General features: G+C 40.5%; 1 protein-coding gene across 1 annotated transcript in view; it reads right to left on the reverse strand.

Moving 5' to 3' along the window:
• The window catches only part of igsf11 (immunoglobulin superfamily member 11), an 87,261-nt gene that overhangs the window by 41,232 nt on the left and 19,738 nt on the right, over window positions 1-26,291 (reverse strand). The window contains exon 2 of the mRNA XM_079676884.1: window positions 20,785-20,814. Within this exon, the coding sequence (XP_079533010.1) occupies window positions 20,785-20,814 (30 nt within the window). The remainder of the gene's footprint in view (window positions 1-20,784; window positions 20,815-26,291) is intronic.

Raw genomic sequence — 26,291 nt, forward strand, 5'->3', positions numbered from 1 at the left:
AATTAATCCTCATCAACAGGAATTCTTTTTTCAGTTAAATATTGTATCAAAATAAATGTCATTATTAGTTTGAGCAGGGAAAAACATAGTGGGTGTTATCAAGTGGAGGATGAGTGTGACTTCCTTTGGTGAGAAGCAGGGGTGAGATTTGTCAAACTCAAAAAGCCACAGTGGATGTGATAATAATCATCCAGTGTGTGAGCGTGATGCTGTATCTGTTGGTGTGCAGGTAAACCATCTCTGCATCTGTAAAGCTTTATCTGCAGAGAACAAAACATGAGACATTGGCTGTAATGTTATTTGTTGTCTTCAAATGAATCAAAAAACAATGTAAGTGGTCTCACAGCCAAACAAAACACGATGCCAGTCTGACTGGAGGGAAACTAAAGTGTGGCTATCATACTGTGAACCAGAGAGGCTACCCAGAGCCATTTAGCCAACGAGAGGACAAGCACTGCAAGCCAAGCAGAAGAACTGCCTGGAGCAAGGGAGACGACTGTGTGTGTGTGTGTGTGTGTGTGTGTGTGTGTGTGTGTGTGTGTGTGTGTGTGTGTGTGTGTGTGTGTGTGTGTGTGTGTGTGTGTGTGTGTGTGTGTGTGTGTGTGTGTGTGTGTGTGTGTGTGTGTGTGTGTGTGTGTGTGTGTGTGTGTGTGTGTGTGGGGGAAAGTGTGGGAAAGTGTGTAATGTGTGTGTTGTGTAGCCCACTGACACTGCAGCTTTGCTCTCTTCGTGTATGTAACTGGAGTTCTGTGGGTGAGCAACCGAGCTATAAAGGCCTGTAGTGTGACAGACATTTACCTCAGACAGCACTGTAGAAGTATTGTATTTTATTAGCACAAGTGATCCAGTCAAGGTGGGGGGGGGGGCGGTAGTGGGGGTCAAATGAGGGCTTGCTCTTAATTTCTCCAACCTTGTCAAGTGATGTATAAGAAAGAAACCGGTGCATAAGCTGATACCGAGCTGGCACTGACAAACACAAAAGGTTTTCACATCCATCGCTTCCTCCATCCAACCATCAATCTATCCGCCCGTCTATCTCACTGTCCTCAGCTGTTTCTCTATTGTTCTTTTTAGGCACTTTCATCACAACACAGACTGCCAACTGGCCAGAAAACATTACACACACACACACACACACACACACACACACACACACACACACACACACACACACACACACACACACACACACACACACACACACACACACACACACACACACACACACACACACACACACACACACACACACACACACACACACACACACACACACACACACACACACACACACACAATTCTGCAGAACAAATGTGCATATCAGACATGAAAAACCTTAAAAGACCATTTTATTCACCGTTACAAACAACAACTCTTAAAACCCGCACAACAAAGTACTGTGTCAGTTTCAACTTGGGCACTTTGTGTTAGACTCTGCATGGTTTCTTTCTCTTCCCAATATCGCCATTAATCTGACATGGCACAGGCCATCTGTAGCTGACATCAGGAAATCACTGCTCACACGGCGTCTGTGTGTCTGCGTTAGTTTGTGTCACAGAAGCGCTGCAGGGGGGAGGGAAGAAGCAGTGGCTCTTTTTCTTTCCTCCCTTGATGAAAAGTAAAGAAAAATCAAGATAAAGTCATTTGCATTCGGACCAGAGAAGAGTTGTGGTTGAACTCGCTCAGTGGAAATACTTTATTCCCTACTTGGGGAGTCAATCATTGCATCAACTAAAGCCATGAGTAAGCCCAAATCTGGGCAGTTAGCGCTTTAGGACTCACTGCAATGTAAAAATCAAAACAGTCATTTACTGTGTTTTGGATTATTTATCAAAGAGACTCAAACGCGATGCATGCCTACTTAATGAGAACAAGTAATGACACACCTGGAATTGTTTATATCAAAATAAAAAAGTTTTTGGTGATAATGCTTAAATTGTGGCTGTATTATCTCTATGCTGCAGTTCATGACATAAATCCAGTGTAATCAATACCTGCCACAACCTAGAACTACTGAATCACACATGTCATTACCCCTGAATATAAAAAGAGTGATGGCAGTGTATGAACAGCCTGTATTGCCTTTCTCTCTCCCTCCTGTTGTGCCGCTCTCATAACACAACACAAGGGCAGCCCGTTACCATTGAGGCCTGATAAATGGCAGACTTCACCCTCTTCTGCTTCCCTTTTCATAAACTGGGAAATAAAGCTCTGCTGGTATTGAACCTTCCCCACTGAGCCCGCTGGGACAATCTCATACCATTATAGTACATTCTGCTTCCTTGCTTTATTTTAGTACAGTAGCAAAAAAGATGAGGTTATAAATGGCTTCATCCGTTTGAACGAGACGATGTGATGCAATAAATAATGTGCAGTAACAGGGGTGTCTCTACTCCAATATACAAGGATCATTAAACTTCAGTTGGTGATTCAATTAAATTTGATTTTCTGTCTATACCATCTTGCATGAAATAAGACTCAGTGCGGTCCAGGTTAAGTGAGCCAACTTAACGTAAGCTGCTATCATAACCTTCTGCTCCCTCTTCGATGAGCTCATTACATTCGAAAGCTGATTAATGAAGACAGTATACATCACTGGTATTCTAACAGGCAAATAAAAGCTGCTCCTTACAAGTGAGGGCTGCTGATTAAAATGAGCAGTAGATTGACTTCATTAAAAATATAAAACATGGGTTTTATTTTTACTAGGCAAACAAACTCTACACTTTAAGGACCTCCTTTGTGTTAAGGCATGTGAACATACAGTACACCCCACATGCAGGCCCGGTTCTAGGGGGGTGCATAAGGGTGCATTGCACCCTCAGTTGAGTCGTTATGCACCCTCATTTGAAAAATTTAAAGTGAAAAATATTACATATATAATAACAATAATAGTAATAGTAGTAATAACAATAATAATAAGAATATAGTTGAAATAAAAATAAATTGTAATTGTGGTTAGATAAAATTGTCTGCTGTATTTATCTGGTCAATTTAAACGGTAACGTTATTATGTCAGGTGCGCGTGACCTGTGCCGCTGCGCGTTCATCATCTGCAAGGTGCTTACACAGCAGTCAATGATGGACATCAGAAAATGGTTAAAACAACCAGCCCTTATCGCCAGCAGTAACACTGCATCTACTGCAGGTAATAACAGTTCAGATCATGGGGACATAACGTTACCCGCGGCCACTGTCGTGGACCCTAACGTCCTCCCGCCTGACTCGCCGGCTTTGCCTGCCTCGCCCACGGAGGCGGAGCAGCCGCAGCCGTCTTCATGGCCCCAAACACCGCCACCCCTCAGCGGCCCGCAAGTGCCAGAGGACCTCGGCAAAACAGAGCCTGCCCAGGTATATTTAAAAAAGTACCCAACTCGCCTGTACAGTGGGGTAAGGCGCTCATTTTGCAGCTAATGGTTTCAAAACATAGATTGGCTGGAATATTCATGTAAAAAAGATGCCATATTCTACTATGCATGTAGACATTTCGGTCTTAAAAGGGGAGTTATTTGTAAAATATCCATAAAGAAAAAGTCAATCTGTTTAGAGTTCTGTTTCATATGGGTGTTGAGAGATGTATCCATAGATCCATTTTGCTCTCAAAGTGCACCAGATTGATGGTTTTAACTTCAATATTTTAAAAAAATATCTTCCCGGGGGAGCATGCCCCCGGAACCCCCTAGAGGAGGTGAGGACCCCCCTAGAGGAGGTGAGGACCCTCTAGAGGGTGTAGGTCCACTCCCCACTTATAAAAATAGCACTTTACCACTGCACCCTCTCTAATCTCAGATGCAGCCTGAGTCTTTTTGTTCTGGAACCGGGCCTGCCCTCATGTCTTGTAATGTCAGTCCTTTTCGCTCAACCATCTTCTTTTCTGCTTTCTACAACATTTAAAAGATTTATTGGAGGAGTTCCTAAACTCTTTCAGTTGCAAACCCTTCGTTTAAGCAAGAAAATCCCTGCGAACAAAGCATTTCTTCATGTTTCAAATCTCACTTCCTGAGGTTGCTACATGGCCAGAGGAAACAACGAGTGCTCTTTCTAAAAGGTACAGTAGATAAATGAAGCTGCTTTGATGTATTTGTACGACGTGGAAGGGATTTTATATAAAATAATAGTTTGACATTTTGGGAAAAGGCTGAATGTCGAGTAAACATTTTTATTCATCTCAGCAGGTGGTTATAAAGATATGAGAAAGTATCTGTTAGGCTGCTTTATTAAAACCTAAATCGAATTTATTTAAACTCTACATTTGTGTTGAGTTGTATCAATGTCTATATTGAGACGAGTGGAAATATCATATCATAGGTATCCTTTAACTGAGCAAAGACAGATTAATCAAAGTAAAGGTCAACATAAGGTCAAACTTCACACAGTCAAATAAAAAAATTCCTTTTCTGACCTTGGAAGAGAGGACGAATCTTTACAAACAAACCTATTTCTGCAAGGACACGGCCGACCACAGTAATATCTCCAGCGGGTGAAAGAAACATATTTCATATTGTTACACCAGTTCTCACTTATGTACGGACCGAGCCGAGAAACTGCACATTTCTTAGCGGTATGGTGCCTGTGTTTGAATTTCCAGCCATGATCGACTCTTGAGGTGCCGTGAACCACCCTCGGTTTCACTTCAAGTCTGAGCTGTGTCTCTACACGCCAAATACTAATACAGTTTACATCAAAGATTTCCCTCCCACTGTGACAGCCAAGTAGATAGACACACTCACACAATCTCTCTGCCACCTCCTGCCCTTTCCTCCCTCCTTCTCTCCTTCCCTCCTCTCCCACCTCCTGGGGGTGTTAGTAGCAGCGTGGAGTGTCACCTTGCTCTGCACCCAGTGGCTAGATGTTGATTTATGGCTGAGGAGAGCGGGGGGTTTGGGAGATGAAGTTGGTGGATGGCTAGGTTCACAATCACTTGTGGCGGTGTGTGAAAGTGAACCATGATGAATTAATCTAGTTGCTGTATTTCAATCAAAATGATCTTCCTCCAGCATTCAGTAGGTTTCAGATGCATACAGAGGCTAAAGGAAGTTTCTTTCTACATTCATACCCATGTAGAATGAAGATGTAAGGTGTTCCCTCTCCTTTAGAAGAGAAAAGCCTCAAGATGCCCTCGAGAATATTTATATAAAAACAAAACCAAATCATCTAAATATTTTATTTAGATGTAAGGGTAGTTTACTTACACGTAAAACACACATGTTAATAGGCAAACTCACATTCACCTCTGATTTAATTAATTTTTGAATATATCAACTAACAATTGTTGCCCATTGTTTAGTAATCATTAAGGAAGAGACAAAGAAACAAAAGAAAATAATTTGGATGTTTGTGGTGAAAAATGCGTTGATCTGAACAAAAAAGCCCCATTCTTCATCGTTCTGCTTAATACATGTGTCAGTAAGGATCAGTGCACAAAGACACAAGTGGGAAAATCAGGATAGCTGACATGTAGAAATATAATGGAGTAATGGTAGACCACGATAAAAAATGACCTGTGTTTTACCTGCTGTGGATTACCTGCACATGTAATATAATAACTCATTTAAATGCATGTTTTGCAGATATAATAATGAGAGCCACAGAGAGGTTCTTGTTTAGTATGCTAATATACGTTTATTCAATATGAATAAAATTATACATATATGCGGTAGAGGGAACCCCTGTGATGTGTGGCTCTCAGTAAGGAGCCGCTCCCTACGGCTCACTGAATCACTGAAGTCGCACACAGCATATAAAACAGCATATGTCTCCTGGACATTTACAAGAGTCAGTAAAAGAGGGGACATTTTCTGCTACACTGTAAGGAATACCTCTCTGAACAAGCCCTTCAATTGTGTTTCTTTTAAACATAACTACTTCGATATTATTGCGGATGGTGCGCGTTTTTGTTGAGTTTAAGTGGCATCAGGTCATTATCCTTTGGTTTAATAGGAATGCTTCATCACACCTTATGTATTTGAGCCCCAACAGCATGAGTGAGCAACTTGCAGTGGCCAAAAGCGCCCGTCGACCAGTTGTCCGTACTCTATGCATACTGTATGAGTCATACAACAGCAAGTCACACTGACAGATTGTGCTTTGCTCTCCATCTGATTCCGTTCATATGTCAGTGATATCACAGCTACATAATTGTTGCTCTGCCATTTCTGTCATCTCCCAGTGACCATAATATTTGTGACGAATAACTGGAAATCTGTTGATCGAGGTTCTAAAGGGACATTTATTCATTGTTTTTCAGTCATTGCCTGACACTAAACTGTGAACACAGTATCAGCACTGAGCGTAAAGGATGCATATGGTGATATTCTGTATGTTTTACCCTGAAGAAATACCATGGAAAAACTAGATAATGTTTTAATAAATGGATCTATCCAACAAGTGTTGTATCCAAAGTCTGATACATCTCATCCCTCTTTTCCATCACACCTCTTTTGCTGTGCAAAATAAAATAATAATAAATAAAGCTTGATTGAGTCACACGTTTGCATCTAGTGACATTCGTTTATTCATTATCATGAACAAATATATTTGTTGTTTACTAAATCCCATATACACCTTCTTGCTGCCATAAATATTCCATAGAGCATCACGTGTGTAATATCCCATTGCATTAAATAGTTAAAAACATTTATTTTTAAAAACTGGTATCCATCTGTTTTTGGACAGATTGTTCGATGTAAAAAAAAAAAAGAAACAATTCCTTGGTGATCCACTTTTCAAGATGTTGGTCTTTAGTAGGGTAGCTAAATATTTTAATTGTCAAAAGTCAAACTCAAGCTGTTGTATAGACGCACCTTATAAAATTTGACTGCTCAGCCCATATACTGTACGTGTCTTTATGACACTCCAGTAACCCCTCATGAGCTTCAGAGCATCATTTAATACTGCTGTCTGACTTCAACTTGTATGAACCTCTTGGTTCTGGTTGAACTCAATCTCTACAAACAATTTGTTTTCACAATTTTCTCTCAAAATTGGTTCACAAATATGGTGAAAATTGTGGTAAAGTCAATTTGCAGTTAAGGCTGGAGGCAGGAAAAAATCTATATCAGTTCTTATTTTTTTCATAGTCTGTTGACCGTCCTGTCCTCCATCAGGATATATCAAAGCTCTACAACTGGCCCACTTCCCTGCATGAGGCGACAATAGCGTCACCACGCAGTAATGAATCAAATTAAGTGGAATGTCAGCTAGGCTAACAGAGCTCTCCTTCTCCTCTCAGCATGAAAAGGAATAGTTTCATGCCTCCAATTTGTCTTTCCATGCCCTCGCTGGCATATATTTTTGCGTTTCATCTAAAAAACAGGAAAAAGAATTATGCTTCTGGCAAAAGAAGAAGGAGGGGAGAATTAAATTGGAAATGTAGAATCTTTATTCATGTCTAGATTCAGAGGTAGACGTAGAGGTGTTGCCTGGTGAAGAGCAGGCCATACCTTTGGGTGCGATGTAAATATATGCAATAACATAAATTACATCCCAAGGAAAAGACATGCAACTCTACCTCTTCCTTTCTTTCTTTCCCCCCTCCCTCTTTCTTATGTAGATTAAAGTACATTCAAGGGATATGAAGGGAGAGTGATACTTTACAGTGACAGAAGAAAGAGAATGACACAGCAATATGTTGATGATATGGTGATGAGCAAGACAGAAGAAGAATATGTGAGTACAAAGCAGAGGGCAGGAAAGAGAGAGCAATCATTCTGAATGAATGTATATGCAGTGAGGCTTGTATACAAGTGTATAAGTTACAGCTCTTATGTGCCTTTGGTGTAATAAAAAGAATATGTTGTCACGATCTGTCTTTGTTGTTTTTGGCTTGTCTTTTTCTGTCTTTGGTTTCATGTTTTATTTTGAAAAGTCTTCACCCCCTGTCTTGCCTGTTGCTTTCTGTCTGTTTTCCCTCCTGCCTGATCACCCGATTGTGTTCACCTGGTGCCCCTGTGTTTTCTCCTCCCTCCTCACCTGTGTCTTGTTTGTGTGATTAGTCTTGTGTGTATTTAAGTTCTGGTTTTTCTGTCTGTCATTGTAGGTTCATTGTTTTGTCTTTGACTGTGTCACGGGGTAGTGTTCTGTTTCTGACGCTTTGGCCTTGGAATAAAGATATTTTTTGTTGAAATCTGCATTTGGGTCCTGCCTGCTTCACTCAACCCTGATATATGTTTTACATCTAAAGCAGCCAACTAAGGCCTCTGGATGCAGGAAGTAAACTAACCAATTTGTTTTTGTCAGTCTTTAACCTCCAGACAACTATTTTTTGGTTACGTTAAGTGAACTTGATTACTTAATACTGTTATACAATTATACTAACCCGTGATGTATTAACAGGATCACTGTGGGAATCACTGCAGATTTTAAAGGTTGGTAGCTTCTCACACTGCCTTTACTATGGACAGAAAATAAACCCAAGAAAAGGAATAACGTTCTCCTCTTTTTGATGTAATCCTAGACCACTCCCCAAAGTTCTGGTCTTGTGAGCATTCAGTAGGAAATGATGTGTTCCTTTCAAAGCATTGTGGTTGTAGTCACTTGTTGGATAGTTATATTTAAATGAGAACTTTAGGATTTATTTGACACAATCTAAATCACATGGGCTGCATTCAATTCATTTAACCTACATATTTATTTGTTTTAGATATTGTAATGTTTGGGTTTGTTTAAAGGGATCATTTACATTGAGTAATTGTTCAAAGTCATGACAGTTGGGTGTGCATCTTTTGTAAACCAGCAAACATATGTACTAATTGTTAAGTGACAAACACAGTAAACTTTGCTTTAAATTATACCATCCAAAAAAAACTGTCAAGACATGAGAATATTGTGCTAAAAATAACAATTATTGGTATAACTCTCAAAATGTAGTGCTGTATTTTTGGTTTTATTCCAAAAGTTTAAGTCCCGGGTAAAAGATCTCCCTCATTTATTTAAAAGGTATTTTCTTAATATATAATCATTATAATAATAATAGATTTAATTTGTTAGCGCTTTTACAGGTGCTCAAAGACGCTTTACAGATAATAGTGAAGAGAGAAGAAAAGAGAAGAAAGGAACAACAAATAAATATATAGTTAAAGTTAAAGTCAAATAATACAAGAACAATCACAAATTAAAAGCCAGATTGAAGAGGTGAGTTTTTGTGAGTTTTTTGAAGGTGGTGAGGTCGGTGCAGTCTCTGATGGGTTGTGGGAGTGAGTTCCAGAGGGAGGGGGCAGCGACGGAGAAGGTTCTGTCCCCCCAGGTCCGGTGATCGATGCGGGTGGGGATGGATAGGAGGTTGGCTTCTGATGAGCGGAGGCAGCGGGAAGGGGTGTGGTGGTGCAGCAGGTCTGTGAGGTAGGGGGGGGCCTGATTGTTGAGGGCTATGTGGAACATATGTGAACAGGAGGTTTAACGTTTCCCATTATGACTTGTGAAGGTTCCACATTAGGATAACAATTGGCTTCCAAGTTGAGATGCTACTAAATCCTGCTTATATTGTACATCCACGACTTTCATTTTCTTTTAAATCACTGCATCAAAACGTTATCTCTGCAACAGATGAATGCAAAAACAATCTCCAATTGTCAAATTCTCTGCAGACATTAATCTGCTCAGTAAAAGTCAAATATTCCCGTGAAGTAACAATAAGCAGTCCACAGAGCCGAAGTAACTAAAAAGGTAAATATAAAAAAAAACACAAACCTGCTATTGTATTAAAATAAAAATGCTGTCTTCTTGAGTCTTATTTTCAGATAGTCTGTACATCTGTCAAAACTAGGAATGACATTAAACTGCCTAAATCAAATCTGGACGTGAAGCATATAATCATATACTACAGCATATACTCTCAATACTCATGAGATAGATGTAAGAAGAAAGGACAGATGTATTTGTATGTACAAATGATCAACCCTCTCTAAATCCTGGATATAAAAAGATATTGACTTACAGAGAGGCAGAGAGAAGTGGTAGGGAGAGAGCAAAGAAGAGTGAGAATGAATGAAAAAAAAATTGCAAGAGAGTGAGATTATCTGTGGCATTTCACTATGGTTCTAATCCATACTTTACAATATTGTCGCCCAGAGCCAGACCGTAAATCTGTCATACACAGAGGAGAGGAACTATAGGAACACTTAGCAGACAAATGAGCAGGAGGGGAGAGAGGATGTTATTACACTGTGCGGTAATCTGTCTCTATGCTTCTATGGGTAACAGAGTGTAACAAACACTCTAACCACTCTTCTATCATAGGGCAAATGTGACTATATATATTATACAATTTTGTGTCAAAGTGTTACCCAATTTAAAATAAAACTATGCTAATTCATGACTTTTAACTGATTGTGCTAATACCCCTACTCTGAACCTCCCGCCTTCACTTCCTCCCCGCGAGTCTCGGTAACATTTACAAAAACATTCGGCTTGAGGAATTTTGAGAGAGCTGTTTCGAGAGAGAGGGTCTATTTGCATCGCCAGTCACACAACTCAAAAGGTGTTTCCACTGTCTTGGGGGCATGGCGAGAAGATGAATAAGAGAAGAGGCATAAGACTGGCTCTATATATAGCAGGTAATCTGTCATCTCATTTTTGTCATATCCCTTCCCATAGTTTTTGCTTTGAGGAATGAGGGATTGATGTTCGGAAGAACAGAGGAAGAAAGGAGGGAATCTTGGAGGATTGGAGAGAAGAGAATAGGGAACGAGAGTAAGTGTGTGTGTGTGTGTGTGTGTGTATGTGTGTATGTGTGTATGTGTGTATGTGTGTATGTGTGTGTGTGTGTGTGTGTGTGTGTGTGTGTGTGTGTGTGTGTGTGTGTGCGTGCGTGCGTGCGTGCGTGCGTGCGTGGATGAGTGTTGGGAGGAATAAGGAGGGTGCCCGCGCTGAGCGACTGCTGTTTTCAGAGACTCAGTTCCAGCTGGCCGAAGTCCAAGCAGAATAGTTCAACAACAAGAAAGCAAAGTACAACTATACATGTAACACTTCAGTGTCAAAAGAATTCCGCTGATTTCCATCCTACATTGCAAACATTTCATTTCCTGTCGACCTGCAACACCATGCTGCCCCGAGTCAGATATTTCTAAAGTGGATATTGTTTTGAATGTCAGATCTGACGGGTGAACTCCCTGGCAGAGGGATCAGTTGGAGACAAATAGGTCTTGTTCACAAGCGCGTGCACACACACACACACACACACACACACACACACACACACACACACACACACACACACACACACACACACACACACACACACACACACACACACACACACACACACACACACACACACACACACTCACTCTCACACAGAGAAGTAACCACTCCTGGAAATCCCTAACCCTGCTGAGAGGTCTTATGAAGCTTTGTTTGATAAGGTTCGCCTTGTGGTCACTTCAAAGCAGATAAGAAGGAGTGGATAAATGAGGAAAAAAGATGGAGAGATAAAAGAGAGAAAGGAACGATGGAGTGGGGGAGGAGTTAGAGATGAGGCAGGATCAAAAGATGAAGCGGTACAATAAAAGAGCGTGGGTTAAAGGAAAGAAAAAGAGGGATTACTCTACAAAAATAAAACACAAAAAGGGAGGAATGAATAAATGTAGCGGGACACACGGAGAAATAGTCACAAATAAAAGTGGAATGTAAGATATTCATGCTCGCACACACATCAAAGTCGCACACCTGGGGGGATGAATCGGGAACATTTGTGAGGTTTGGGAGACCAAATCTCTCCCCGTGCACGTCCCAACTAAAGCACAAACTTGTTTTTTTTATAAGATCATATTTTTCTGCTTTCAATCCAGAAAACTCTCTGATAAGTAGATATGCTAAAGCCTGGAGGCATGCGATAATGCATACGGGAGAGTGAGGGATCATTAGAAGAACTCAACCATTCGCAGACAGTTAGCTATAGCTAGCTCCATCTAGAAACCCTTTCCCTGAATAATTCACAGAGGTGTAAATAAAATATATCCAGTGGCCTTCACCTAAAAAAATAAAATAGAAACAAGATAGCTGCCATGCTGAGTAATGAGTTCTTCTCGAGCAGATGAGTTCAAATATGACATGCAAGCAGATGGGTAATATAAAAATGAGCTTACCTCAAAATTCAGTTATTCACATTGATATTCAAGAAGGGGGATGTATTACTTGATTTAAACAGAATATTTCATTGATATAGCTGCCTCTGATGAGACGGTAAAACATGCCGCAGGAAAATTGTGACATCAGTGATGTCCAAAAGTCCTATCATCAAAAAACAATAACTGTGGAACATTGTTATCCAGAGGTGGTTGCCTCGGCAGGAGCATTACTTCCCTTTAATTGTGCCAGAATAACAGATGATAGCAGAACGTTTATTGCTTTTCTCCTGCAGCGAAGAGTGCAATATTTTCTGCATAATGCATGAGCGCCAGGACGTGGACCATATCATCCCCAAAAACAAATAGCCTCATAATGACTGAGGCGGCAAGCTGTGTGTGTGTGTGTGTGTGTGTGTGTGTGTGTGTGTGTGTGTGTGTGTGTGTGTGTGTGTGTGTGTGTGTGTGTGGGGGGGGGTGTGTGTGTGTGTGTGTTTGTGTGTGTGTGTGTGTGTGTGTGTGTGTGTTTTATCAGTTATCATCGCAGAGATGGTTGTCAACCCTCCCGATTTTCGCGGGACACTCCCGATTTCACTGCCCTCTCCCGGTTTCCTCCAGGGGTCATATTTCTCCCGCATTTCTCCCGATTTCTGACAAAATCAGATTTACTAAGGACTGTTTCCACTCGGACTTTAATACAGCTACACCATTGTTTGGTTTCCATGGTAACACGTCTCTTTAGTAAGTTAATCAAGGATGGTGCTACAGGCCGCAAGGCATTGCACTTAGAACTACAATAAGCATGTTAATGTTAATCTAACAGCCCCCCCCCCCCCCCCCCCCCCCCCCTCCTCTCAAGGTTGGCGAGTATGTACACAGGCAGATGGAGGGTTGATAAGACAAGACATCAAAGTAGAAGAAGATTAATAGAACTAATATATGTTCACTGTGACACACTGTTGATACGATGTGAACAATAGCCAGTTGAAATGATCAACCTATGTAGGGACAAAACTAAAATACAGACTGAGGATAAATCAATATGTGCTCCAAGCTATTTCTCATTGTTGCTCCTGTGATTATCACTCCAGGTGGTTTAAGTACGGATCATGATGCTCTGCTGGCTCAAAGATCCTGCTTCTGGCATACAAAACATATTTTATTTCCAAAAGGTCAATTAATAAAAAAAACCTGGCTAATTTCCCCTGTCCAACCTTGTATTTCTGAAAGTATGTAATAAACGGTCTCAAATGGGACGAAGGGGGATTGTGAAACTCCACTACCACATACTGTACAGTAACAGACCTTGAAGATTCAGATTTAAAAAGCAAGAAGAAAAAGGTCACAGCTTTTCAGGACTCAACATTAGCCTTTGCCCCTCTTGCTTAATAAAACCGCTGGTCCAAAACAACCTCTTTCTGCTTTTATGTTATCCAAAGATTTCAGTTGAATTTTAGGAAAAGCTTTATAGACGTCTGATAATATTCTCCTTCCTGTCCATACAGTTTTATTTCTGGACCCTGTTTTCGTATCTGTCCAAATGCCGAGGTTGAGAAAGTTAAAAGATGTTTCCTGGTTGAGCCCTCAGAGACAGACATCTTAGGACAGCTGCTCACCCTCTTCCGTCCCTCCCCCATTTATTTCACTCCTTACCTTCCTCCCTCTGTCAATCACAGACAAACTTTTAACTCTCATCTTCCAGCCGCACCTCTCCGAACTCAACATATTTCCTCACAATCTGTCCTCATAAAGCACTCATACTGTCCTTTTCTTCCACACAAATCTGTTTCTTTCATTTGCTTACAATGAATAATTGTTCTATTGAGGCAAATGGGTCAAGTGTTAAGTGTCCGTAGTAACTCAGCCAAATAGGAAGGCAGTCTTTGTGTGTGTGTGTGTGTGTGTGTGTGTGTGTGTGTGTGTGTGTGTGTGTGTGTGTGTGTGTGTGTGTGTGTGTGTGTGTGTGTGTGTGCTGTGTGACATGTATCAGGAGTTTCCTCTTAGCTCCTATTACTCTGACACAACACTTTCTATATTAGCCGCGTGACACTAACCGATGCCTGAGCCTCAGGGCCTGACCTCATCCTACCCACAATGCCTTCCTCACCTTACACACACACCTCAGGTTGGAGGTCTGAAGATATTTGAATGTGAAAATGAAACACCCTTAAATACATCCTTTAAATCTCACGTGTACTGCTACTTTTTTTTTTTTAAATGACTGCAGCTCATAAAAACATATGTGTGGAATTGGAACAATATAGGCTAAAAGGCAGTAATATATCACTATAGTCACTGACCTCGTTAATAACAAATGCATTGCTGTTGTCCCTTTGTCGTGGCCTATATAATGGTACAGTTAGTCCCTACCAAACTGCAACTGTCCTTTGAACCAAACTCCAAGTTTATATCCTGCAGGTCTCCGATACTTTAAGGTGTGATGATTAATGATAGCGTAGTCAAAGCTAATGAGCATCGGGACTTTGGCTGTGCCCTTTTTCTTCAATTCCTGTGGCTGGCATCTGTTCACCTTACACATGTAGAGAGAAAGTAGTCCTACCCATGGCTGGAGGGCACAGCAGAGAGAGCTAAGATACATTATATTCTTGGCACATCCTCAGAGAATAGGATATAATTGGATAGAATGGAATAAACAGTATATAATGTCAGCATTGTATTCTATTAGGGTGTGTTTAAAGAAGTAATGTGACATTTGGTAAATACGTGTATTTACTTTCCTGATGATTTAGGTGAAAAAAGGTGTATAAAGATTGCAAATGTGAGACACAGCTAACCTTGCTTTGTCCAAAGATAACTAAATCAGCATCTAGTCATTCTAATGCACATTAAGTGACATATTGTGCAAAAAGTGTGAATGCAAAAAGTCTTAGAGGTAGGTTAAAATAAAAGTGTTCGCGCATTTTCCAGTATTAGAGTTCAATATTCTGATGCAACTATTGAGAAGAAAATGAATAAGTAGAAGTTGACTACCTGTGTTTATGTTTAAATCTTATAAACATAAAATATTGCATCATATTTCCTTTTCTTTTATAAAGAGACATACAGATATCTCTGGTGATTGTAGATATTGTCATAAGGGCCTCCTGTAAAGTGCAAACTGTGAGTCATTGCAAGGACAGGTTAATTTAAATTGGACATCTGATCACACTGACACCTTTCAATAATTGTGGCATGCACTGTTAATTCCTAGTGGTGTTTGTTTCAACCTTAATAGGATTAGCATATTATAAAACATATTCTACAGCATTGAAAACTGAACTTTACAATGAGGTAAGAAGACTTATGCTCTTTAAGGAAAGATGTCACAAATATGTCATCCTGCTGTAGCCCTGTTATAGCACAGCTGCTTGGAAAGGTGTTAGTGTGTCCTGTGTCATTCCTCTCATGCTCACATCCCTGACCTCATAAACACTGGCTGTGGCAATGTGTGTACAGTATGTGCGTGTGTGGAAAAGTGAGGTTAGAAGTTCAGAAGGTCAGAAGGGGAATGAGAACGTGTGAAAGTGAAAGAGAGAGAGATGGGTGACGGACAGTCCGGAGAAAAGTCGTCCTTTGGCATTGTATCCTTCCACCGGAGCCGTCAGAGCACGATGATGTAACAGGATGTTAACTGTACTCACTCGAGCACCGATTTCCCAAGATAAATCATGTCAGGAACAAGGTGCATTATTCAACTCCACAAAGCAGCCTCTCTGAGTTGTTTACTGCAGGAAACAAAGTAGTCAGCATGTAGAAACTGCTACAGGGGCTTGAACTTGTGAGACTCTTTGGTGTGGCAATGTGGGAAAATATTTGTCACGATAACCAAAAACAAATCTCCATTACAAGTACACAGCATTATTACCACCGTTTTTTTAAGTTTATGTTAAATTGAACTTTTTGCTGTATTCTCATAAATCACTCAGAGATAAATCTTTGGTAAATTTGTGTGATATCCATGAAACAATCTCAAAAAATGTCTACACCTCTTTCATGAAGACCTCTTTCACAAGTTACCCTTTTTATCAAGTTAAAACCATAAACCCGATGAATACCAAGACTGATTGCTGCAACTATCTGATTGCCTGGCAGATAGGTACGGCCTCTTCACATGTCCATCTCAGATTCTTGAGCACGAAGAACACAAATCATATTACCAGATGTAAGATCAGACATTAATGATTGATGGTCCCAATACTAACATTGATGATGTTTATGTACTGGCAATAGATATATTTTACTCAAGGAGCAAATAACTGTCCTTTCTTACATCGACTCAATGCACTCAATGAGACATCTTCATTTAAAACCTTTTAGGGATGGTAGATACAATGAAGCTATGATTCAAGTCTGACCTTCTACATAATTTGTATTTGTCTGAGCATGTTTACCCATAGAGCAAGTAAATCAGTAAACATATCAGTCATTTTGAGAAGGATTTCCTAAAATTATGTCTGTGCACGGGGTCTTATATCCTGCAACAGCTTAAATCTCCGCTAAAAACTCATTTTCACAAACTTGCATTTCTGCAGTGGGTGTTCAGCCCCTTTGATGTTCCTCTTTTTGAACAATGGGAGCTAGCACCGAAGCCCCATCTAAGCCTTTCGCCCTCTCCCTCCCAACTTTCCTATCCCTCCATTGTCCTCAGATCATATTCAGTGAACTCTCATTACAGGGGTGGTAATAGACTCTTCAGCACTAAGATCCTCTTTATTATCCGTCAACTGTGGACTACATCTCTAAGCTGATTAGCCAGAGCTGCCTTTTCAGCATTTCAATTACGAACATTTTGAATAGTCAAGCAGATTGCCTGCCTTATTCATCTCTGACATTCTTAGAGTGCTACGCAATGTCAAAATGGGAGTAATCCAAGAAACACATTGCAGCAGTGAGGATAAAAGAGCAACAGAAGAATGACATCATGGCAGATTATAACATTGGACTCACAGGGAAATGGCAAAAGTAGCTTTTAACAGCAATCCAAAGGAATTTACAGCAGGGAGGCATGCAGTCTTAGTGTAAATGGCCCAGCTGGCAATCATACTACTGTCATACACACACACACACACACACACACACACACACACACACACACACACACACACACACACACACACACACACACACACACACACACACACACACACACACACACACACACACACACACACACACACACACACACACACAATGTGTTGCGTACTTCAAAAAACTAAAAGAGACACAAAAAATAAATATTCATTACTGTTCAATTAAAACAAGAAATTAGCTTAGAGGACAACTATAGCCTCCAGGTGTAGATGGTTTAATTTAAGATGATATCTCTATTCTTGTTTCTGTTCTTAATTGTGAAGCACTTTGTGAAATTCAATTTCTATGAAAGGTGCTATAATAAATAAAACGTATTATTATTATTCGCTTTGGTCAAAGTCATCTACATCTGCTTTGATATATCTGACTGCTCTGAGAGGACTATACAAGTGTAAGAACTGATACATGTGTCAATCAGAGTGGGGTAATGAGAAGCTGGCCACCTAAAAAAATGTGACATATTGCCCGGCGGGCTGTGGTCACCTACATTCTTAATCTCACTGTTAGACTGTCCCTGTTCCCGTCATTTCAGAGGAGCTTGTTGAGAAGAAGTCCCACACAGGGGACCTCATGTCTGGGAAAGAGTAAGAGAAGAGGAAGTGGGAGGGGGGGGAATTGAGGGAGAAGTGCGGATGGATGAGGTTGTGACTCCTAGTGCTAATGGATTTGAGTCAGATGACGAATGTATGATCTGCTCAGTGCTGTGTGTGTGTGTGTGTGTGTGTGTGTGTGTGTGTGTGTGTGTGTGTGTGTGTGTGTGTGTGTGTGTGTGTGTGTGTGTGTGTGTGTGTGTGTGTGTGTGTGTGTGTGTGTGTGTGTGTGTGTGTGTGTGTGTGTGTGTGTGTGTGTGTGTGTGTGTGTGTGTGTGTGTGTGTGTGTGTGTGTGTGTGTGTGTGTGTTCTACATGTGGAGTGCATGGTTATGTGATGTCATTGGCAGTCGAGCCAAAATATGATGATCTCGGGTATTATCGGTATCTGTTTAAGGTATCCGGCTTTATCAAATACCCACTTGACACAAGAGTCAACGTGTTTTATCATTCTGTCTCTGTCTGACTCTCTCCCTAATCCATTCAGTCATTGTTAATCCAGCTGTGTGCTGGCACAAAACTGTGCTGAACATGGCTGTGAACCGCGTCACTGAGGTGTGGATGTCATACCTGTCAGTGTTTTTGTTGCTTACATTATTATAGCTGTGAGCCACACAGTGACACATGCAGTGCTTTTACATTTCACATTATAGCACACTGATGCCCCTAAGTGGAGCTCATCAATGTCATATGTACATATCTCTACTCTGAGGTTAAGTGTTCTCGTCATGTTCTCAGTTGAATTCATTTGAAATAGAGGCCATCGTCCCTTGGAGCATCACTGTGACAGAGGAGGACAGAGGAAATAAGAGATACAGTCGTAAACTCTTGTTTCTGCAGTCGTCATTTGCCAGAGAACAACTAAAGTGGGGAAACTAGTCAGTCATTCGACCCTCTGACAGAAAGAAAGTAGTTTAGAGGTTTGAAAAAATCTAATATTTGTCATATTTTAGTCACAAACTGATTCAGATATCAAAACAACAATACAACGTTTTAATGTTGAGCAGCTGATTGCTTTATTTGGGCATCGCTACATGTATTTTCTTACACAATAGCCGTTACACAATAGCTAAGGCATTCCTTTAATTTGAATGACATAAAACAATTTAGTATTTTACTAGTTAGGCTATAGTGATTAAGCAACAGAGACGCATTTCAACTTTAAACTCTGTTCCTAGCAGAGTGGATTTTTAGGAGTTTCATTAGAAACTAGAGGGTATAGCCTGTTCTCATGATGCCCAGATTAGGATTTGACAGCTTGTGGAGAGTGGTTGGTGTGGGAGTGAAATGGATCAAGAGACAAACACTGAGAGTGTAGAGGCTCATCCAGAGATTTAAACAAGTACAGACGAAAAAATAAATATACAAAGGAGGAAGGGGAAGAGATCATGGATCAAGACCCATTAGACAGAAGGAGCAGTCGCTATTGAGATTGAGAAGAGGAAGGAGAAGAAAAGGTGATGGAGATTGAGAGCCTGAATGGGAGGGGAAGTGAGGCATCACAATTAAAAGATACAGCTGCGACGGATCATCGTAATATATAGAGAAAACAGGAAGAGGAAATGGTGTATACACTAGAGTGACGGATATAGGGAGAGATGCTGAGCACTAAAACGTAGTAGAGGAGACAGCAGATGGTGGGGATTATTCTGGACTAAAATACCCTGGGATCTACAGAGGGACGGACGCAGACATAAACCGTTACAGACTCCATCTGCCAGAAATAGACCAAAAAGAGCTGTACGTCCACCATCAGCATAATGATCAAATGCTGCCTAGATGGCAAAACCCTAAACGGCTATAAACAACAAATCTCAGTTTAGATAATGCTGCTATTACTCTTGTGTTTTTAATAAAACGACAATTGGAAGGGATATGATTTTCTTTAGGGGTGTCAAACTCAAGGCCCGGGGGCCAAATTCGGCCCGCCATTTCATTTTATGTGGCCCCACAACAGCTTGCAAAGAATATAATAAGTTTATTACAATGTTACGTGCCGCTTTACAGGAGAACATTGCCCATAAACTATATGTCCCACAATGCATCTCATTTTGTGACATGCGCAATGAAGAGACTTGCAATTATTTTCCCTAGACTTCTGCTTTCAGACGTAGTTAATGATGAAGTTATTACCCTATCCGATAATAATCCAATGCAGAGGGAATATTTTAAAATAATACATTATTTTATATTTATTATGTATATTTATCTATGTATATTTATATAGTCTTAAAGTTACCACCGGCCCTTTGAGTGCAACCATAATTCTAATGTGGCCCGCGATGAAATTGAGTTTGACACCCCTGACTTAACCTAAACACATACTGCATGCTATAACTAACACATAATATTACACATTGACATAATCTAGATTTTTCTTTGTCACTTGTTAGACGCTTTTATCCAAAGCGATTTACATACTCAATACTGTGGGCAATCCCCACAGGAGCAATTTGGGGTGAAGTGTCTTGCCCAGGGACACAACCACATGCTGACCGCCGTGGGGTTTGAACCTGTGACCCCCTGATCCAAACACCAACGTACAACCCACTGCACCACACACCTAGATCATTTATTTAGGGAGTGGTATGGCTCACTAGCTAGTGCCTTATCACCATTAGGCAGTATGAATGTGTGTATGAATGGGTGAATGTTGGCATGTGTTGTAAAGCACTTTGAGTGCTCTGCAGACTAGAAAGGCGTTATTTACAGTAGAGGCAGTTACCATTTTGCAGCAGGTGCAAGTGTACTAAAGTATTGAAGGATTTGTTTGTGTGTGATTATAGCTGATACTATAAGACACCCCTAATCCGGATTGTATGTTCACCATGATTAGGATAACAGGCTGCGCTAAATGTGTGTGTGTGCATGTGTTCAGTGGGAAAAAAACGACAAACTGGTTCACAAATCTCCCCAGTAATGCCTCAATATCCATCCACCCACAGCCTGAACACACAGTCTACATTTGAATGCCCATCAAACCCCCCCCCCATCACCTTTTGCATGCAGAGAAAAATCTGGAAATGAAAGATTTTTTTGTACCTTTCCCTGTGTGTAGATCAAACCTTGAACCTGCAGGAAAAAAAAGAAGAAAACATAATTACTGTTGTGTTTCGAGTGGGGCTGAGCAGATCATACAGTGTGCTGTAACACTGATGAAGCAATTTAAAGTAAAATAAACAACAGTATCTTCTCTCCGTGGGCAGACAGAACCCACACCATGATCTGTTCCCGTCTATTTCTCAATACTCCTCTATCATTGCCTATTGAGCCGTGTCACTCAAGACTTCCCTGCTGCAGCTAGTCATTGTGAGTACATTTTAACCTCAGCATTAGTGAGAGCATGGCAAACAAATTGACTTACTCTTTGTGTGTTTGAAAGTGAGTGTCTGTGTTTGTGCGTTATTGACTAATTATCTAACCAGACAGGGGACAGTTAATTAAATCCTTCCCGGGAACTGACCACAAAGTCATTATTGTGACTGGTTGCATAGCCACCAAAAAAATCAACATGTGCCAGGGACATAAAAAATAAATAAACATACTGTATGCACTCCTTTAACAGAGACAGACACACAGAAAGCGTTTCTCCTTCATGCCTGCTCAAATTGCAAACTGGCACATGTTTGCATCTTCACCTTGTATTGTTAGCATGCATAACAAATTGCAAATCCTTCCATTACCATCAACTGTGTCAAATAGCCTGTGCGCCCAATAAAATAACTGTCTCTGCCAGGCAAAATAAAATCAGATGGCGGCTGGATTTGCCTCAATTGACTTCAATCTGACAGGCTGCCAATATCATCTTTACTGCCATCGTCATTACAGTTGGCAGCAATGACCACATTTGACTTCTGCTCGTATAGCAGCAGCAAACTAAACTTTCTATGTTTCAAATGTTACAGTATTAAAGAATAAAGTGTGTTACAGATTACTGCATGGCCATTTCAAATACATGTTTAAAGTGCAAATTGTGATTAATTATTTCAGCTCTGTGTAAAGTGGTTTGATTATGCCCACTGTCCACAGAGGACATAACAGAAAATACTTTGCAGATACATTTGCATCTTCATTTTGATACATAATAAATAATAGATTCACTGGGAATTATAATTAATGTTTTATACGCCTCCCAGTGCCAAACTCTGCTTACTAACGCTGCCAGTAGTAAATTCCCCAAAAGAACAATTCCCCGAAGCACTCTACCCTCAATTACTGTATTCCAGTCTGAGCAGATGCCCTGGAACCAACCATCTCATGTGTGGATGATGACCTGTTGTCTTGTTGGTTTTACACGTGCTAACAGATGCTCGCTATTTTCCACTGAACAGGATCTGCTCCGTGGGGTGGTCCAGCGCTGGCTGTGAATGATCAGTAACATTTTGCAAAGCTACAGTGAGTGTCATCAGCGATAAAAGCTTTTTGCCACGATGGAACCAGTTGACATGGCTTCTCCTGGGAAAACATGCATTCAGCTTTCGCTTTAGATTACAATCTCTTTGCTTTCCTAAATAACAGTACATACTCAAATACTCCAGGCATATATTAGCAACATGTGCCAGGATTTATAATAGATGTTTAAATAAAGTTCTCATGTTGAACACTCAGTCTTCTTTTTATGTAATGCACAATCATAAATACTCTATTCCCCGCACAGAGGGGAAACTACACTCCCTCATTGTTATGCACTGTAGTTTCTTTGATGGAATCGTGAAAAGAGGAGAGTTGGGCAGTTAGGCATGTCCTGTACCGGAAAACCTTTAAATCTCTCAAGCAGTGAAGAAACTGACCACCGAGGCTACAGGAAGCCTGGAAACAACAGAGCTGCTGTGGCATACAAATCAGCTTAACAAAGTGTTTCTAAGACACACACACACACACACACACACACACACACACACACACACACACACACACACACACACACACACACACACACACACACACACACACACACACACACACACACACACACACACACACACACACACACACACACACACACACACACACACACACACACACACACACACACACACACACACACACACACACACACACACACACAAATGATGTCATGCGCAAGTCTATGTCTGGGGTTTTAATCCAAAATATATTAAATCACAGGATAAATCTCATTTAGCCATATACCGTAAACAATCATTGTATTTGTCCTCATGTTACCTTTTCAACACAACCAATGCCTCAGCATTATGGTTTTCATGTTAGCTGTTGACATTTTGTAGAGCACAGAGTGCTTATAATCTTGGAAACATATGATCATGTTCTCGGTCCTATTACACCCCCTTGATGTGTGACAAGATCAAAACTCACATGAGGAAGGCCTTGTACTTGTTTACCCATGTGTTCACATTCGATTCCTGAGGATTCGATTCAATGTTAGGATTTTGAGTTTCTTCACAATGCATTGAATGTTAGAAAGAAAAAGCACACAGTGATAATAGCCTATATTTTCCGCATGAGCTGGCTCTGGGAGCAGACGTGTAAGCTGAGGTTGACGCTGAGCCTGACTGATCCTTTTCATCTGCTGACAGACCCATCAGCAGCCGAACCTTTGCACTGTACGGCCTAAGTGTCCTGCACTCGTAGACCGAGACGAGCGATCATTTCATCAGTTATCGAGCAGCGTGGCCTCACCACTCTCATTCATAAAGGTTGGCCAGCTGGCGCAAAGGCTCATAGTCGATTACTGTCTCCAAAAACGTTGTTTTAATACAACTAAACTGATCCCACAAATATGTGTCATTAAAATATGGTGTCCATGTAGAAAATTCAACATTGATTTTTATTTTTTATTTTCAGAAGTCCTTTGTTTTATCCAAAACTGCTCCCTGTCCACACACTTTGGCTGTAAACAGAAAAAGACAACGCAGATATGTAGTATGGGAACTTATGTGTTGTTCTGGAGAAATACCAGAAAAAGTATATGTACACATTAAAGTATATCTGACAGAAAATGCCCCTCCCTTAATGACCTGGTTGGGAAAGGACTGAATTAATGATTGGTTGAGGAAACCTCTCATATCAGAAATAGCGGCAACCAGTAACACTCAAAGCAGAAAGTGCTTTGAAATGAATGCCATGTATCGTTTCCTAAAGTGACTGCATCCAAAAACAAACAAGCTAAAATACATATTTGACATGTAATCAACAGACTGTCTGAATGCCATTATGCTCCATCTAACTCTCCCAGTAAAACGGTGTGATTAGTCACCGCGTGAGTCTACACCGAGCAGGTTGAATTGAATCTCAACCTCTGAGGCACTTTACAGGATATTTCAAACCATTACACAAGCTCAACAATTTGCGGTGGCTGCCAAGCACCTTCAAGGGAATGTCAGTTTCCATGGAGACCAAGCCACCAAAGCTGTAGGCCAGTCTATCGCCACGAGTCAAAAGAAAATAACAGTAAAATCCCACTGATGGGCACATATCAAAAACCCTTTGTGTAATTGCCTCTCGTGTCCTGTCTTTTTTTCCTCCCGACATCCTAGTTCTTTCTTAATCGTTACTCTCAAGCATCTGCCCTTGCGTTCGCCCATGTTAATAATTGCACACTTGCATTTCCTTGGCAGGTTCACTCAAACCCTGGAGGCATTTGTGGGAGTTAATGGAAAGATGTTTCATTTTAAAGAAAGTTGTAGAGTGGAAAACTAAGTCAGAAGAGGGAAACCTAAATCAATAAATAACAAAACATTTGTCTTGACAGTAGCTTTACTTGGTTGTTTAACGCTCCTGCAACATTTAACCAAGAACAATGGATCAGAGTATGTGTATAAAGGGGTTCCTCATAACGCAAACCTAGTTCGCCTACAGAGGGTTTTTAGCTTCTCTCAGCTCATTGCCCCCGCTAGGGAACTTCACTTTGCTGTCGATGGGAGCGGCTGGTCCAAATAAATAAGACCAATAACCAATAAAGTTGAAAAGAAGATTAAAGTAGACCATGAACAACTCCCTGGATACAAAGTCCTGCATCAGCAAATCTCTAATAAAAAAGCTCAAGGAAAATAACAATGCACCTCTCATTTCCGAACAAATGGACTAATAAATCTGATTTACAATTAGTTCAGTGTTTGTAATACTTTTTCAAATCGTTTTTAATAAAGATTTTCTGTGATCTTTAATCACATCTACTCCAAACATTATATTTCTTTAAACATATCATTGTATTTCTAATTTCCTGAATTCCTTATTTCTAGATAATAGTTTTTCTCTCTCTGTGTAGCATAATAATTAGCAATACTTAGCAATACTTAGCTCTTCATTCTTCGTCCAAAAGCTGTCTTAAAAACAGCCAGTAAACACAGGAAGAAAGGAAAGACCCAAATGATGACAATAGAGTTCAAGGTTTGATAGAAATTCATGGAGTAGGTAAGCGTACAGAGGAAACAGTCAAGGGAGCCAGTTCAAACAAATCCAAAAGGGGAATGGAGGAAATCAAAACCAAGAAGCGAAAAGAATGCAGTTCCCATGCAGTTCAGATAAGAGATTTACAGAAACATGCTGTGGGCCAGTTTATATTGTGGCTGATTAGGGAATGAGATGCAGGTAGGGTGTGAAGGCCATGAAACAAATGAGTGACGTGGGAACAGGTGTCTAAAGATGGGAGGGGAAGTCAGGGGATTAGAAAAGGAGGGACAGATCGAGGACATCTAGTGGAAGGTTGGAAATTAGAGAATTAGAGGCCTGGGAAAAAGGAATAGGGCTGCAGATGAAGTACAGAGAGAAGTACACAACAGGGCTGCTAAATTAATCATATTTTAATCGCAATTACGATTTTGGCTTGCAACGATTATGAAGGCAACATAATCGAAATAAAAAAAATTAAAAAAAATTGGTTTTGTCAGTTGAATTGTTGTAATCAACTGTTAAAAACATACTGTTTCAATACATTGATGTTTTCAAAGTAAATGGATAATCGTTTTTAATAATCGTGATATCAATTATTGACCCAAATAATCGAGATTATGATTTTTGCCATAATCGAGCAGCCCTAGTACACAATAAAACAAATCACTCTGGGTTACCTCAAGTTTTGCCTGTATTCAGACACTATTAAAGCAGTTGAGAGTTGAGAAAGATACTTTGTATATATGAGGTGTTAAAAATAATTTTAAATTGACCTGCATGTGTGTAAAGGTCAAGATTGACTTAGTTATTACTAGAATCAAGCAAAAAACTGTCATAATGTCGTACCTCGCTAACAGCTATACTTCCATATTAGGAAAGAGAACAAGTAAAGTAAGAGTTGGACAGTGAAGAAGTACAGCTTCAAGGAAAAGAACAATGTGTCTCCCAGAGGCAAACCTACGCTTGGCTCTCCTGCTAGTGTGTACAGCCAGAAGACGATCACCAGGTAGTGAGCTGAGCAGCAAGGATTTAGATAACATGCCCAAACAAACCCCCTTAAGAGGGGAAGATGTACTTAAAACCAAGCAAACACATCCTTGGCATATATTCACACATGATTTCATGACCCACGGTGTTCACACCTGATTCTCTCCCCCTCCTGAGTGTTAATCAAGTTG

The sequence above is a fragment of the Notothenia rossii genome, assembly GCF_949606895.1.
Source record: "Notothenia rossii genome assembly, chromosome: 4".
In the NCBI taxonomy this organism is placed as follows: Eukaryota; Metazoa; Chordata; class Actinopteri; order Perciformes; family Nototheniidae; genus Notothenia; species Notothenia rossii.